Below are 13614 nucleotides of genomic sequence, written 5' to 3'. Positions count from 1 at the left end.
CAGGGAATGGCTTTGTTAGATGCCACTGACTAAAATAATCGCATGATAATTTTGGCTAGAGGCACCATCCTATCATCCCATGATTTTTAAACCGTGAGCGGATAGTTTAGACAGAGCGATCTTGGCATCCAGCTACGAAGAACCAAGAAGTCTGCTCAGCGCACCACGTCTATGCTTTGGCTCTTGGAAATGAAAGAAAATGTCCTACCACTGTGGAAGGAAGGTCTCTGATCTATAGCAACCAGCAGCGCTGCGTCCTCCTTCTGCAATGCTCTAACATAAACTAACGAAGGGCTTTCTCCTAAGGTAAGAGGCAGAAAAATAATTGTTTGTAGGGCAGTACGGAACAGGCAGGTCCCCGTCAGACTCAAAGCAGTGCGAATTAAACCCAGGAGTATTTGCATCTTAGCATTTTTTGACAAGAAATTCAACATTTAACTCTGCTTTTTCAAATCATAGCTGATGGAAACCTGGCATACATTTAATCTAGTAGTGTTTTGAATAGTGGCAAATGATCAAAAGAACTTTTAAATAAAGAAGTAACGGAAGTAAGATATAAAGGAACTATCTTCAAGAGAAGTGGTGGATTTCCACCTGTTTCTGACTGATTACATGCATGAATTTTTATTGTTTTAAATAACCATATAAAAATATTTGGACAGACGCAAAGGTAGTCAGATGGTATAATGATAAATGTCTCAGTTATGTACAATCTATACTAAAAATGATATAGTTCTAGTATACTAGGCTCATATACTAGAATAGTAGAATTTCTAGTAGACTGGAAGTAATGTTTTCATTGATATTTCAGACTACACTCTTACAGTAAACTGAAATACTCTGATACACAGAGCTCAAATAAGATCAAGGAAGGGAAAGATGGAAAAATCAGAAGCACATTGCTTCAAAAAGGTTGTAAAGTAGTTTTGGCTGATTTCTTAGAAACTCTGGCTTCTCTGGCTCCAGACTAACTTGGCTTTATATGCGACATTCGCCAATATTCATACTGCTGTTCTCACCAGTGCTGATTTGAGGGATGATTAGCTCATTTAGAGAGTGGAATTAGACCACTCCTATAATTACTCTTCCCTGTCGGCCATTATAAAGGAAAGATGAGAGTAGAGTTGTTTAAATACTGATAGAAACAACTTAAAAAACAAACACCTATAGATCCAGAGTGATATGTTTATGCTTCTCTTTGTATCCTCTCTTACCCTAAATGGTTTCTACTTTCTGTTCCAAAACAGGCAATGAAAATTCCTGCTGGTAGAGGAATGCTGTCTTTTCATTTCATCTTTGTATTAAAACGTGTCTCCTTTCCCTTTTATTCCTGCATTTATACTTTAACATCTCACTTGGTGTGTTTTGGTTTTTTGTTTGTTGTTACTTGAGTTTTTTATTGGTTGCGTTTGGGTTTTTGTGTAGGTTTTGTTTGTTGGGTTTTTTTGATTTGTTTTTGTTGGTGGTGGGGGGGGTGTTTGTGGGTTTGTTTGTTTGTGGGGTTTTTTGTCTGTTTTGTTTGTTTGTTTGTTTTGTGTTTTTTGTTTTGTTTTCCTTTGTTTTGCGGAGTCTATCAATTTCAGTGAGGGACCAGCCATTCACAAGGTAGCAAATATACCCAAAGCTCCTTTGCTTAACTGTTGCGTTGCTGTCATTCAGTCGCCTTTCAGGGAAGCGGTGCAGAGAAATCAGCGTCACCCACTCGTCCTTGGCCTCTTGAGGACTCTGGGTGTGGGAGCTTGCTCTATGTAATCCCCTACATCTCACTTTACTGAAGATGCACTATGCTGTATCCGCATTTCCAAGCTCTGAAAAACAGGTTCAACATATTTAGCTTGAGATACAACGTTTTCTAGCAAACATTTCAAGATATGAACATATTTACATTGACCCAACCTATTAAGTTGCAACACCTTGATATCTGCTCTGAATAAAATCCATATGAAGTCAGAAGAAAGAACTGACATTGTTCTTTAAAGATGAGGAAAATGGATTACAATAATTTTTGCTGGCTTTTATTTTTCGTGTATCTTTTTTCAATTATACACATGGGAGGGAAAGAATGGGGAAAGAAGATATTCCAGGTACACACAACACCTAGAAAATTACTTGTTCAGCTACATTTCTTCAACCAGTTCCCTGTGGTCAGAAGGGAAGTTCATTGTGAAAATTCAAATTTGCAGAGAAAACCCAAATCCCAGGAATGTAATAATAAAGCCTGTAGGATGCCTATGCAGAGAATGACTGCACTGATGGTTACAACTGAAAATCTTTACTTGTGTTGTGGATAAATACAACCTCCAAGCAGAATTGTACTACACAGGGTCATATCATAAACCATAACCAAGCTATATGGATAATGGTGATATCTCCCAGCTGTGCCATCAGTTCAAATCATGTAAGATTTTGGGTGCTGCAATGAGCCACTCTTAAAAAGCTTAGAAGTTACACTTTCCTAAAGGTTGTGGTTTAGTGGAATTTGGGAAGTTTTGAAAGCACAGTAGGATAAAAATTTAAGTGCAGACCTTAAGACAGATGTGATCCCCATTACTTTCAATATTTTATTACCACTTTGCAGAAAGAATTCTGGGCAGACAGCACTGAACGTGAGTTGCATTCACAAATGAGCAGCCAAATACCTTACATTTAAATTCCCCACATTACCTGGAGCTCCCGAATATTTTCCATGGATGTCGCTTGGAAATCAAGTATCTAGCAGCAGATCAATTTGCTGCTATCTAACAGATCAATTTGCTGGTGAATCAAGGAGCTTCTGGGAAAGAGGTAGTTAAAAAGATTGTCTTACACTCACAGCTAAAAACCTGCACATCACTTCATTATGTAAGCCCTGTTTTATGTATCACGTATGTTGAAATTTATGATTAAGATAAAGTCTTGGTGATTCACTAAGACTAGAAATGCATAAAATTAAAGATATTAATCCTGAAAGCACTCTTCATTTATTAACATTATCCTGGAACTGAGACTGTTTATACATGTACAGCTATGTGTAAATTAGCTCTGTATTTGTAGTTTTAGAAATCGAAAGGAGAATTTTGTGGATTTTTACCCTTGTAGATGGGAAAATATTGGATGGAAGGCACTAACAATGCTACTACCTTGGGGTACAAAATGAAATATTTTTCTGTCACGGTTATAGGATACTTCTCAAGACCTTATCAAACAAATGAGAACCATGAACATTATATATTATTCTAGCCATTTTTTCACTCAAAAACTATGGCACAGCCACAGACAGTGGGATGGAGTGGGTGTAGAATTTAACTATAGTTGGCAAAGGATTTGCAAAGTGAAAAAAAAAAGTCTTCTTTCCTAGTGGGAATAAAATAGTGTGAAACTGTAGGCAGTTAAGAAGTACCATGGCTTACAGCTGAAATCAAGCCCTTTTAAGCTTAAAATAATCTTACATTTCCATCTTTCAGCAGTAATCATAAAGTCTGCCTTCATTTGAAGATCCGTTAAGTAGAAAATAATGATGAACTTCTAAGAGCGCTCTTACTATCAGAAGTATGTATATGAAACATCATTATCTAAAAAAAAGAAAAAACAAAAACCAAGAAAACACACACACACACACAAAAAAAAAACCCAAACAAACAAAAAACCACACCCAAAAAAGGCCATTTACAAAATAAACTCGGTATTGTATTAAAATAACATCCTTTTTTGTATTTCAGATATGAACTTCTGATCATGGGGGACTGGAACCTGTTGGGCAGCATCCTTGAAGAAGTGCACATCCACTCCACCATAGTTGGCAAAATCTGGCTCACAATCCTGTTCATATTCCGGATGCTGGTGCTGGGTGTGGCTGCTGAAGATGTCTGGGATGATGAGCAGTCCGAGTTCATCTGCAACACAGAGCAACCTGGCTGCAACAATATCTGCTATGACAAAGCCTTCCCCATCTCTTTGATCAGATACTGGGTATTGCAGATTATATTTGTCTCTTCTCCATCTCTAGTTTACATGGGCCATGCACTCTATAGATTAAGGGCTCTCGAGAAAGAGCGACAGAAGAGGAAAGCCCACCTGCGGGCTCAACTGGAAGATCTGGAGCCAATGCCTGAGGAACATAGGAGAGTGGAGAGGGAGCTGCGTAAGCTGGAGGAACAGAAGAAAGTGAATAAGGCACCCCTGAGAGGGTCTCTGCTGCGCACTTATGTCCTACATATCCTGACCCGGTCGGTGGTCGAAGTGGGCTTTATGATCGGTCAGTATCTTTTATATGGGTTTCACATGTCCCCCCTTTACAAATGCACTCGGCCCCCTTGCCCTAACACAGTGGATTGCTTTGTGTCCCGACCCACAGAGAAGACCATCTTTATGGTTTTCATGAACAGCATTGCCGCAGTCTCCCTCTTCCTCAACATCCTAGAAATCGCCCACCTGGGCCTCAAGAAGATCCAGAAGAGCCTCTACTGGTGGCCGTGGCCACCGGTGGGCCCCACCGAGGAGGAGACCAGCCTCTTCAACTCCAAGAAGAGCTCCATGGTGCCGCCGGCCTGCCCGGCCTGCGACGCCTCCCCGCCGCGCCCCGCCACCGCCCCGGGGCCGCCGCCGCCCGCTCCCCCCGCCGCCCTGTCTCCCGCTCCCGCGCCGGCGGGGCCTCCGGGCCGCCAGCACCGCGGAGAGCTCCGCGGCTCCCCGCCGCCCCGCCGCCGGCACAGCGCGGCCCAGCACCACGGACAGCAGCCGCCGCCCTCCTCCAGCAGCGAGGAGGCGCCGCGGGCCGCGGCGGGAGGCGGCCCCGGGGCGGCGGCGGCGGCGGGGGCGGCCCGGCGGGTGCCCCGCAAGCACAGCCGGGTGAGCGTCTGCCGCGACCTGGAGGAGGAGCGCGGCGACTCCCCGGACAGCGGGCACTGCCCGGGCACCCGCAAATCCAGCTTCCTCTCCCGCGTCCTCACGGGCAGCCGGGCGGGCAGCGACAGCGAGAGCGTCGCCTCCCTTGGCGGCTCCGGCCCCGGCTCCGGCTCCGGCTCCGGCTCGGAGGGGAAGCGCCGAGAGGAGGGCAGCACGCCCAGCAGCCCGCCGCCGCCCGCCGCCATGGGACGCCGCGTGTCGATGGCAAGTAGCGCCCCGCGGTCCCCGGGACGGCCCGCGGGAGGGGGGCGGCGGGGACCCCCGGGCTGGGCGGGCACCCCCGGCTGCCTGTCCCGGCCCCGGGGACGAGCGGGTGAGTCAGGGGGCAGGGAGGCTCAGGCAGAACTTAAGACGGAGCCCTAATGTCTCGCGTCCTCCCGGGTCGAGCTGAGCTCCCGCACGCTTTGTCCCCTTCTGTGGTGAAAGCGAAAACATCACTAGGGGATGTTCAGTCCCGAGGATGTCTGAGACACGGAACCTCAGCTTCTTTGTACTCATTGCATCACCCCAAACGACTCCACAAGGACTGTCCCAGGGGAAACTTGTCCAGCTCCAGCCTGCTTGACACTGTGAGAGAAAGGGGAAGTCTTGAGTGTGTTGAGTTCAATGGCTCAGCTTAACTTTTGCCACCTTCTGGGGGTTTCTCCCAAGGGCAATCACTGAGCTGAATAATTGCTCAATGAATAAATCCAAAGATCTACATATAAAACACCAAATAATAACAATGACAGAGCCATTAACTACAACATGGCATTTTCAGCACCTGTTCCTATTCTTTGGCCACACACTCTAAGCTTGCTTACAGTCAGTGTTGATAAAATACAGTGCTTGCGTTGAAGAACCAATGAGGTTTCTTGTTTGGGGGGGGGGGGGGGTGTTTGCTTTTGTTGTTGTTGTTTTGGGTTTTTTTAGGGGATTTGAGTCTGATTGTCCTGGATCACAGGATTTGTCCTCTGAGAACCAAAAAGGTCCTTTAAAATTCCTTGCAGAAGCAAGTCCTTAAGTAACTTTTTATAGGGCATGTAATAAACAGAAGATCACTTTACGCAATACTCAGAGTTATCAATTCTGTTCCATCTGTTCTCACTCTTCCTAAAAATAAATACTTTTCCGAAATAGAAAACAAGAAACCAAAACCAAACAAAACCCCTAAAATATTTTGTGTTAAGCAGCAGAAGATACTCTTAGAGATTGCTTGTCAACAAACCATTCACGAGTTCCAGTTTTCACAGAGTTATAATTTCTACAATATATAAATATTCAGCATAAGCCGTACTAAAATGCCACTTAGATGCAATTTATCACTTTCCACTTCACTGTTTCTAATATAGGAAAAGGGCCTAGAGCCCAATCTGTCAATCTTCTGCTGGTTTTTGATATTCAGATGAGAAGGCTCCTTAAACAGGTGAAGTGCAAAAATTCAGAATTTCAGTGGTACCCTGTTGAGGACACACAGAAGTTGCCTGGCAGCTGCGACTGTTTAATGACAGTGACGCTGTCTTCCAGGGGAGATGTTTTAGAGAAATATAGCCAGTTTGCAAAGTAACTCTCTTCTGGCATGCTGCCTTTGGGGATCATTATGTATGGGACTTGTACAAGTATTTTAAAATGTGACTTATGTAGGGATATCTCTACCTGTTGCTTCCTGTTGACAGCACGTGATATTCTAAAGTAGAGGTGCTTCTATATACAACTGAGTAAATATTTTAGCAAATGTGCTAGCATTGCTAAGGCATTTTATGAATATGAATTTCAATATACAAATAATCTGGTGCATTATAAAAGTGTTGAATCTGGCTGTCAAACCTTGCATGTCCTGGTCTGTATTTCTCAGTTCCTACACTTGCTATTTAATTTTGGTTGTCACAGGCAGTCAGCATTGGGTTCATTTATTATAATTTGACTTCCAGGAAACAATCATAATGTATCAGTGTTCAGATAAGAGAAAAGTCTGTATGATTAGATTTATCTATGTGACCACAGCATTCAAAAATCAGTGATCCTATCTAAAAAAGTACTTAAAAGGAACATTTTAAAAAATCCATCTGAAACACACCAAAAATTTTATCTAGTGCCATGCCTTTACTAATAGTGACTTGCAACAGAAATGCAGAGAAGGAACAAACACTTTTGGACATAATAATGAATGCACATGCACAAACTTTTTCTGAACAGCCAAAATACAGTCTATTCTAACCTGGATTTTACTAATCTAAGATGGATAGCCAAATGGAGCCAAAACATATTGGAACTGGCACTGTTCTTCAGTTTTCTTTGATAACTTTCCCAAACTGTAATCTTTACCTCCATAATGGCTCAAATGTTTTCTTTTTCCCTTCATCTGTATCATTCTGTCAGCATTTGTTTGCAGCATTCTTCGCATTTGCTCAGTGAGAGAGGACTGTCAACTCAACATTGAAAATATCACTTTCTATACCTCAACAACCACTTTAGCAACCTCCAATCAAACACGTACCCATGCTCTGTGCTGATAGCAGGACAACTGCAACTTCCCACAACCACTGTAGCTTTCTTGGCTGAAAGAAAATCTCAAAGCCCCACAAAACCAATCCATCTGATGCTGTAAGAGTCTGCATACAAGTCAACTGCATCCTGTGAGTTATGACATTGAAAGCACCTAACAGATCTAATAGTACAATTATGGTTGATTGACCTCTAGCCAGTGATGAGATTTTTTTTGTGTGCAATGTTATCAATTCCATTTCCACACTAAACCTGAGTCTCTAACAGATAAATAATTATGATTAGGGACAACAAAATGTTGTAAAAGTTACTTCTCATAGTGTGTTGCATCCTCTTGATCAAAACACGAAAACCAGGTGGTGGATAGCAGTTGGCCAAATCATGATCGACTGATTCTTTACAAGAAAGTACAAAACTGCATCCCTCATAGAGAACAGGAAATTCTTCTTAGGGCTTTGTCTTCAGATGAAAGGTTACTTTGGACCACTAACAGTGAAAGCGTTCAATCATTCACTGAAACTTCTCATGAACCAGCTCAATAAGATACTGAATACAAAATGCATGTTTGGCATGAGGATTCCTCTGGTCTTCAGACTTCGGTTTAAACCGGACCAGCTATACATACGGAAGAAGAAGTGACCTTCCCATTGGTAGGATTTGGACAGACCAAACATTTTTTTGGCCATAATACAGACTAACAAATCTATTTAAAAGTTTCCTCATCTGGAACGGGTGGAGGTGAAGAGGCATTTCTTCATTTCATGTCCAACTGAGGTATACAATCTTAAAAAAAATTACTGTTTATTTTACACCCAAACTACTTACTCTTCATATTCCATTCAGTTTCTCGGTCATTGCATTGTCCAAAGTTATCAGCTATTCAGACTGGTAAGCAAAAATGTGAAAGGCAGAAATCTTAAAAAACTTATTAGGATAAAGGCTCCTCAAAAGACTCTGATCCTTTGTGAAAAAAACCTCTTTTCCTTCAGCCACTGCTGGTCAGACTTTAGATCTATTAGGATCTGAGGGTAAACCACCGAAACTGGACCTTCATTCCATCAGGGAAAGCATAGGAGGAAAGTGTCACTGCATGACACGAGGGTAATTTCCAACTGATTTCAGTCCACCTGACCACAATGACAAGAGCATCACCAAGTATATGGGTGAGCCAATCTCAACTCGATGGAGACCCGGGATAAATAACATTACAAAACTCTACATTGAGAGGGCAGTTCAGAATCTGTGCACTGCTGAGAACAGGCTATCTGCAAGCCTCCAAAACCTTGGTACTGGGGAACACAGTCAGCATGCTTTGTAGTGATAGTGAACAATTTGTTCACTGATCTCCAAGCTAATAATTTCCAAGGCTCACTTAGAGGATACATGTTAGAGAATATGTGGTGTCTTATCTTCTAAGAGATAACATGGATACACACAGAGTTCTGCCCGAAGTTTTGCATCTCTTGCTGCATTTTAACTTTTAAGGGGAGATGCAGCTATGGAGCAAAGGGGCACCTTCTGCATGGGCCCAGGCTGCCAGTCTCCCTTAGGCAAGCAGGCCTTAAATGGCTGCTTTTCCCAAGAAACTCTGTGAAAAGACCTGCTCTGTATTGAGTGTAACTATGATCAACAATGAGAACTGGGAGCTGGATTCACAAAGGTGTGTAGGAATTATACTGTTGCTGATAGGATTCTGCACCTAATGACATTGTGAGAAAAAAAAACAAAAAACACCAAAACAACACCACCATAATCTGCACCAGTCAGGCCTTTGACTGGCACATGGTTCATTTTTAAGTTGGATAAAATTAATAGGCTGTTGCAGCCACAGATCAATATATAACTAGTACAGATAAAATCTTTGGTCTCTTGAAAATAGGCAGGGCCAGAAATCACAGTGTATAACCAGCATCTAGTCTTGGAGCATTGCACTAAGGAGTATTGTCTGACTGCCTGATGTGCACAAGGCTGTGTAAAGCCATTGGGACAATCAAATGACTCTCTTTTTCTCTCTGGGGAGTTGAAAATAAAAGATTGAACAATTAAAGAGGGAGAGAGGAGAGAGCTTTGCTTGCAAAGTCACCCTTTGCAACAATCAACCAGTCTTACTCCTTGGCCATTTTCTACAAACCAAAGAAACAGTTGCAGAACATCAGAAAGCTCAACTGAGCATGGCCACAGCCTGCTGTTGCATCTTCGGAGTATCACAGGGTCATCACAATTCAGCAGCTGAATGCAAACATTTCTACAAAAGTGGGAGGCTGTGTGATATTTCATTGCTAGCTGTGTTTGAAGTCTTTTGTTAGCTGTGCCTCTCCCCGCCTTTCTAAAGCAGAGGCCTCCAGGTGCAGGCTTCCTTAGCATGACCAGCATCAGTTCTTTTTGGCCTATATGTAATTTTTCTAAAGAATCATAACATGTGCTTTAAAAACCTATGAGTTTTAATTTAACTGGGATTGGGAGCTCTTCTCACAAAGGCACCATCTTTCAGATGACTTGGAACTGTCATCACAGTTGCACTCTAAACCCAAACCTGCATTGAGAGAACTACTGTGCTGGTCCTCTTGCTAGAGTACCCATGGGTATACTAAGAAGATGGGGAGACTTGATATTATCTGCTGTTTGTGTTTGTTCATTGAGCCAAGATAAGTCCCTGGAATGACAACACAAAATTGGAAGTGATTAGAAGATTTATAATATTTTTAGCAATGTTTTAGCTAAACCACTCTCCTGGGAAACCAAAATTACTAGATCAAGATCTTCAGAAAGAATTAGGTATTTTGGGCACTCAACTTCAAAATCTTGTTCTTCAAGCAGTGTTCAGTTTTCCTCACCCTCATGTCCATTCCTTGTTCATTAGTCCACCCTCTCCTTCAGAGAGCCCCGTGCTTTCAGAATGTCATCTAAGTCTCTATTTTTGGCTACAAAGTAATCAACCTATCTTTAAAAGCAAGGCTCCCTCCGCATGGTGAATGAGGGAGATAAAGCTGATAATGAAGCAGACGGTAAAGCGGGTACTCCCAGCTCACAGAATCAGTCTGAGATAGGGCTGCTGGTTTTATTCATTTCCAGAGAATGAAGTCTCTGATGCTGAAATCCTGGCTCTGCTGAAGTTGGGGAAATTTTACGATTCACTGGGTCCAGTTTCCCTCACTGCATTGCTTTTTTTATTCCTCTGTGCTCTTCAATTCTTTTTCTACTTCTCAATTCTCCATTCAGCTTTGAGCTTTTTACCCAGTGGGAAAATACTCCTTAGCAAGCAGAATATGAAAGAGGGAGCTGCTATTCAGCCTGAATGCTTGCAGTCTTCTCCAGAACAAGGCGTGTTTACTCAAGCTTTCAACAATAAATATCCACTCGTTTAACTAGCAGCTCACCCACTCTCACTCCTGGGACTGGAAGCAGTTTGATCAGAGTGAATGTGCACTGAAATAACAAACCTCATAACTGCGGAGGAGTTATTTAGACAGCTGAGCTCCACCAGGAAAGTCTACAGGTGGGGTAAAGGACTGGTAAAATCCTGTGTGTCTTTAGGATGTATGAGAATCTTTAAAAGTTTTCACATTCACATCTGTTGGTAACTATTTCTGGCTTTCTATAGCTTTCCATGCAAATACCTCCTAAAAAAATTAAATTCCACAGTAGCTGTATTCTATTGTGTCATGGAGCACTCAGGAGAAGCTCCTGGTGATGACAGCCAGTGTACCAATTATCCTGCAAAAGCTACTTGGTCACCCAAAGGTTGCACAAACACCAGTTCACCAGTTGCACAAGCACAGATAAACTTAGGGTTCAGCAGCAGGTGACAACTAATGAACCCCTCTGAGTACTTGTGCAGCAACAACAATTTAGAAAGTGGAACTTGCTTAATTGGGTCCATCTTTCTATGGTTTCAAAGCAATCAAAAAATACGCAAAACCCCATAACACGTAAAGCAAGGTCTCTACGATGGATACACTGATTTCAAGCAAGTTACTTCAGTGATTATGTGTTTATTTTGGTTTAACAGCAAGGTGTTCCCCCTCTCCCCACCCTCACTTAGCATTGAACAAAGCCCTACGAGGGAGATATATTGCCAGCTAACTGCCGGATTCCCACCTTTCCAGCTATGTGTACATTGGAAACTGGGTTAATTACTATGGTAACATTTATTTTTCTCCTTCAACCCAATTCAGCTTCATGCTTTCTTTCTCTTGTTATCTTTCAGAGCATGCTCCTAGAACTATCATCTATCATGAAAAAGTAATGGCATTCTGAGGAGAAGAAATAAACTAAGGAATTGAGCACAAAACACCTTCAGAAGAGAGCTGAAAAGCAGATTATCTGTTGCTATGTTCCCCTCTCCCACTGCTATAATGCTAAACTCATAACACAGTTTAAGAAATCAAACGCTTTATTCCTCAGTTTTATGCCAATCCCAACCATACCATAGTCTGATAGCTGGTGTTAATGGGTACCTCGCTCCACGACTCAAGATTTTTCTCACAGATCTGGTCAGTGTGTGCTGCCACTGCAGAAATAGCCTTGTGTCTTTGGGAGAACGTTTTGGGATGTACAACTTGTTGTGCATGCAAGTAGTGTTCATATCAGAAACCAGCCTGATCCATAGACCTTCAAGGTAGTGGAAGACCCAAGGCACCTACAAGAAAGGGTTAGCTTGATCTGAAAGCAACCTGGAAGGCTACGTGGCCTCTTATCTCCCCAGCCTTCAGCAGCTGATGAATAAAAGATGGAAAAAAACCTCAAGGAATCTGAAGGGACGAAGAATTTGAGAGAGAAAAAAACCAGCTGAAGAATATGCTGCTGTTTGTCAGTCTGTGCTAACGCAGTCCTCAAGCTCTGATAGACTTTCTATGCTAATGTAGCCTCATAGCTAATATTTTTGGCTTGAAATTTGAAACGAAGTAAAACTGGGCAATTTATTTTGAGTGCAAAATATTTGTGCTTTTCTTCAGTTTGCTGTTCAAGAAAATCTGCAAGGTATCACCTCATGGTCATGAAAATCTTATTTCCCTTCACTGTCTCATTAGTTCATATAGAGCAACTGAAGGACAAACAGCCGAAAAGAGCTCATTTTCTGTTTGCTAGGACAGACTTGCTCTGGAGGCCTGGATTTCTGGGTTCTATGTGGCCCAAGAAAACAGTCCTACTTGTTTGTCTGGAAAATAAAGCACATTCCTCTGACTGTCCCTGACCCTGTTTCTGGCCACATGCTTTTAGCTGCTTTTGTTTTTCAAGCTTATCATAGCTTGCATTTGCTATCACCTCCATGGCAAACCATGCTTGGAACAAGGTCATTTGCTATGCCAGTTTCACCAAGTATAAAAATCCACTAAGGCAAGGCTAGTAGAAAGCAGGACAGCAAGAAAAAAAAGTCAAGTGTAGGGATTACATGGGATTATGGAGGTTTCGTTCCAGTGCACGTGATTTACATTCCTTTTCCGCGTCACTACAAACTCATTGACAGTTTGCCTATGCATTCATTTAGGATGTTAAGGCAAAGAAAAGGCCATTGAGCATCAGCTAACTGATAGGAACGGAGAAACAGCATTGCTAAAGTACATTTGCCATGGCCAGGCTATGTGTAGATGCGGTGGATGCTACATTTTCTGACAGATTTGAGGGGGTGGGAAGCTTTCTTCATATACGCTCAACAGGAAAATTCAGGAAACTCTGTGAAGTAACATGTTTGATTTTCTTCACGGAGAATTTTAAGATTGAAAAATTGCAGGCAGCTTTCACTGCTGCAGATGGAGGGTGACACAGTTTCAGTCCCTAAGGATGGTGGCCCAGGGCATGTGATCCAGGGTCTTCTGTCTGGTGACAAAAAGCCTGGGGGCCTCCCTCTAGCAGCTTGCCCTCCTCCCTGCTCCCCACAGCAGTGTCCCAGCAAGTGTATGGGCCAGGGCAGGACAACTAGTCATGCCTCTCCCCGCTTCCCAGGTGTTCCCCTGTCAAGCTATTGAGCAGGGTCTCAGGTTGCATCCAACCAAAGGAGAGAGGTGGCTCCCACCTGTTTGGGAGTCCCAGAGAGCAAACACCCCCTGCTAGATCCCACACCCTGCTTGTGGGAATAGCATTCAAGGCTGTTATCATTTCTTCTGTCCTTCCTGGATCTTCTGCAGACTAAGTGATGCTAATGGTCAATGGCACAAGTTCCTGCTTTATAAAGGAACACTAACATATTTGGGTTACACACAGAGATTTTCAGCTAATAGTTTTCTTTCTACAGAAATCTCTTTCAAC

The 13614-nt window shown here is 42.8% G+C and overlaps 1 protein-coding gene across 1 annotated transcript; it reads left to right on the top strand.

Moving 5' to 3' along the window:
• Nucleotides 1–3714: 3714 nt before the first annotated feature.
• Nucleotides 3715–12246, top strand: GJA10 (gap junction protein alpha 10; the record flags this gene model as incomplete). The annotated part of the gene is made up of 2 exons (XM_082047198.1): nt 3715–5092; nt 11576–12246. The coding sequence occupies 2 exons, from the start codon at nt 3715–3717 to the stop codon at nt 11623–11625; spliced, it is 1428 nt and encodes a 475-aa protein (XP_081903324.1). The 3' UTR covers nt 11626–12246.
• Nucleotides 12247–13614: the final 1368 nt, after the last annotated feature.

Source organism: Streptopelia decaocto, assembly GCF_964273445.1.
Source record: "Streptopelia decaocto genome assembly, chromosome: 3".
Lineage (NCBI taxonomy): Eukaryota > Metazoa > Chordata > Aves > Columbiformes > Columbidae > Streptopelia > Streptopelia decaocto.
Note: the sequence above shows the minus strand (reverse complement) of the source record. Positions and strands in the feature narration are given on the sequence as shown.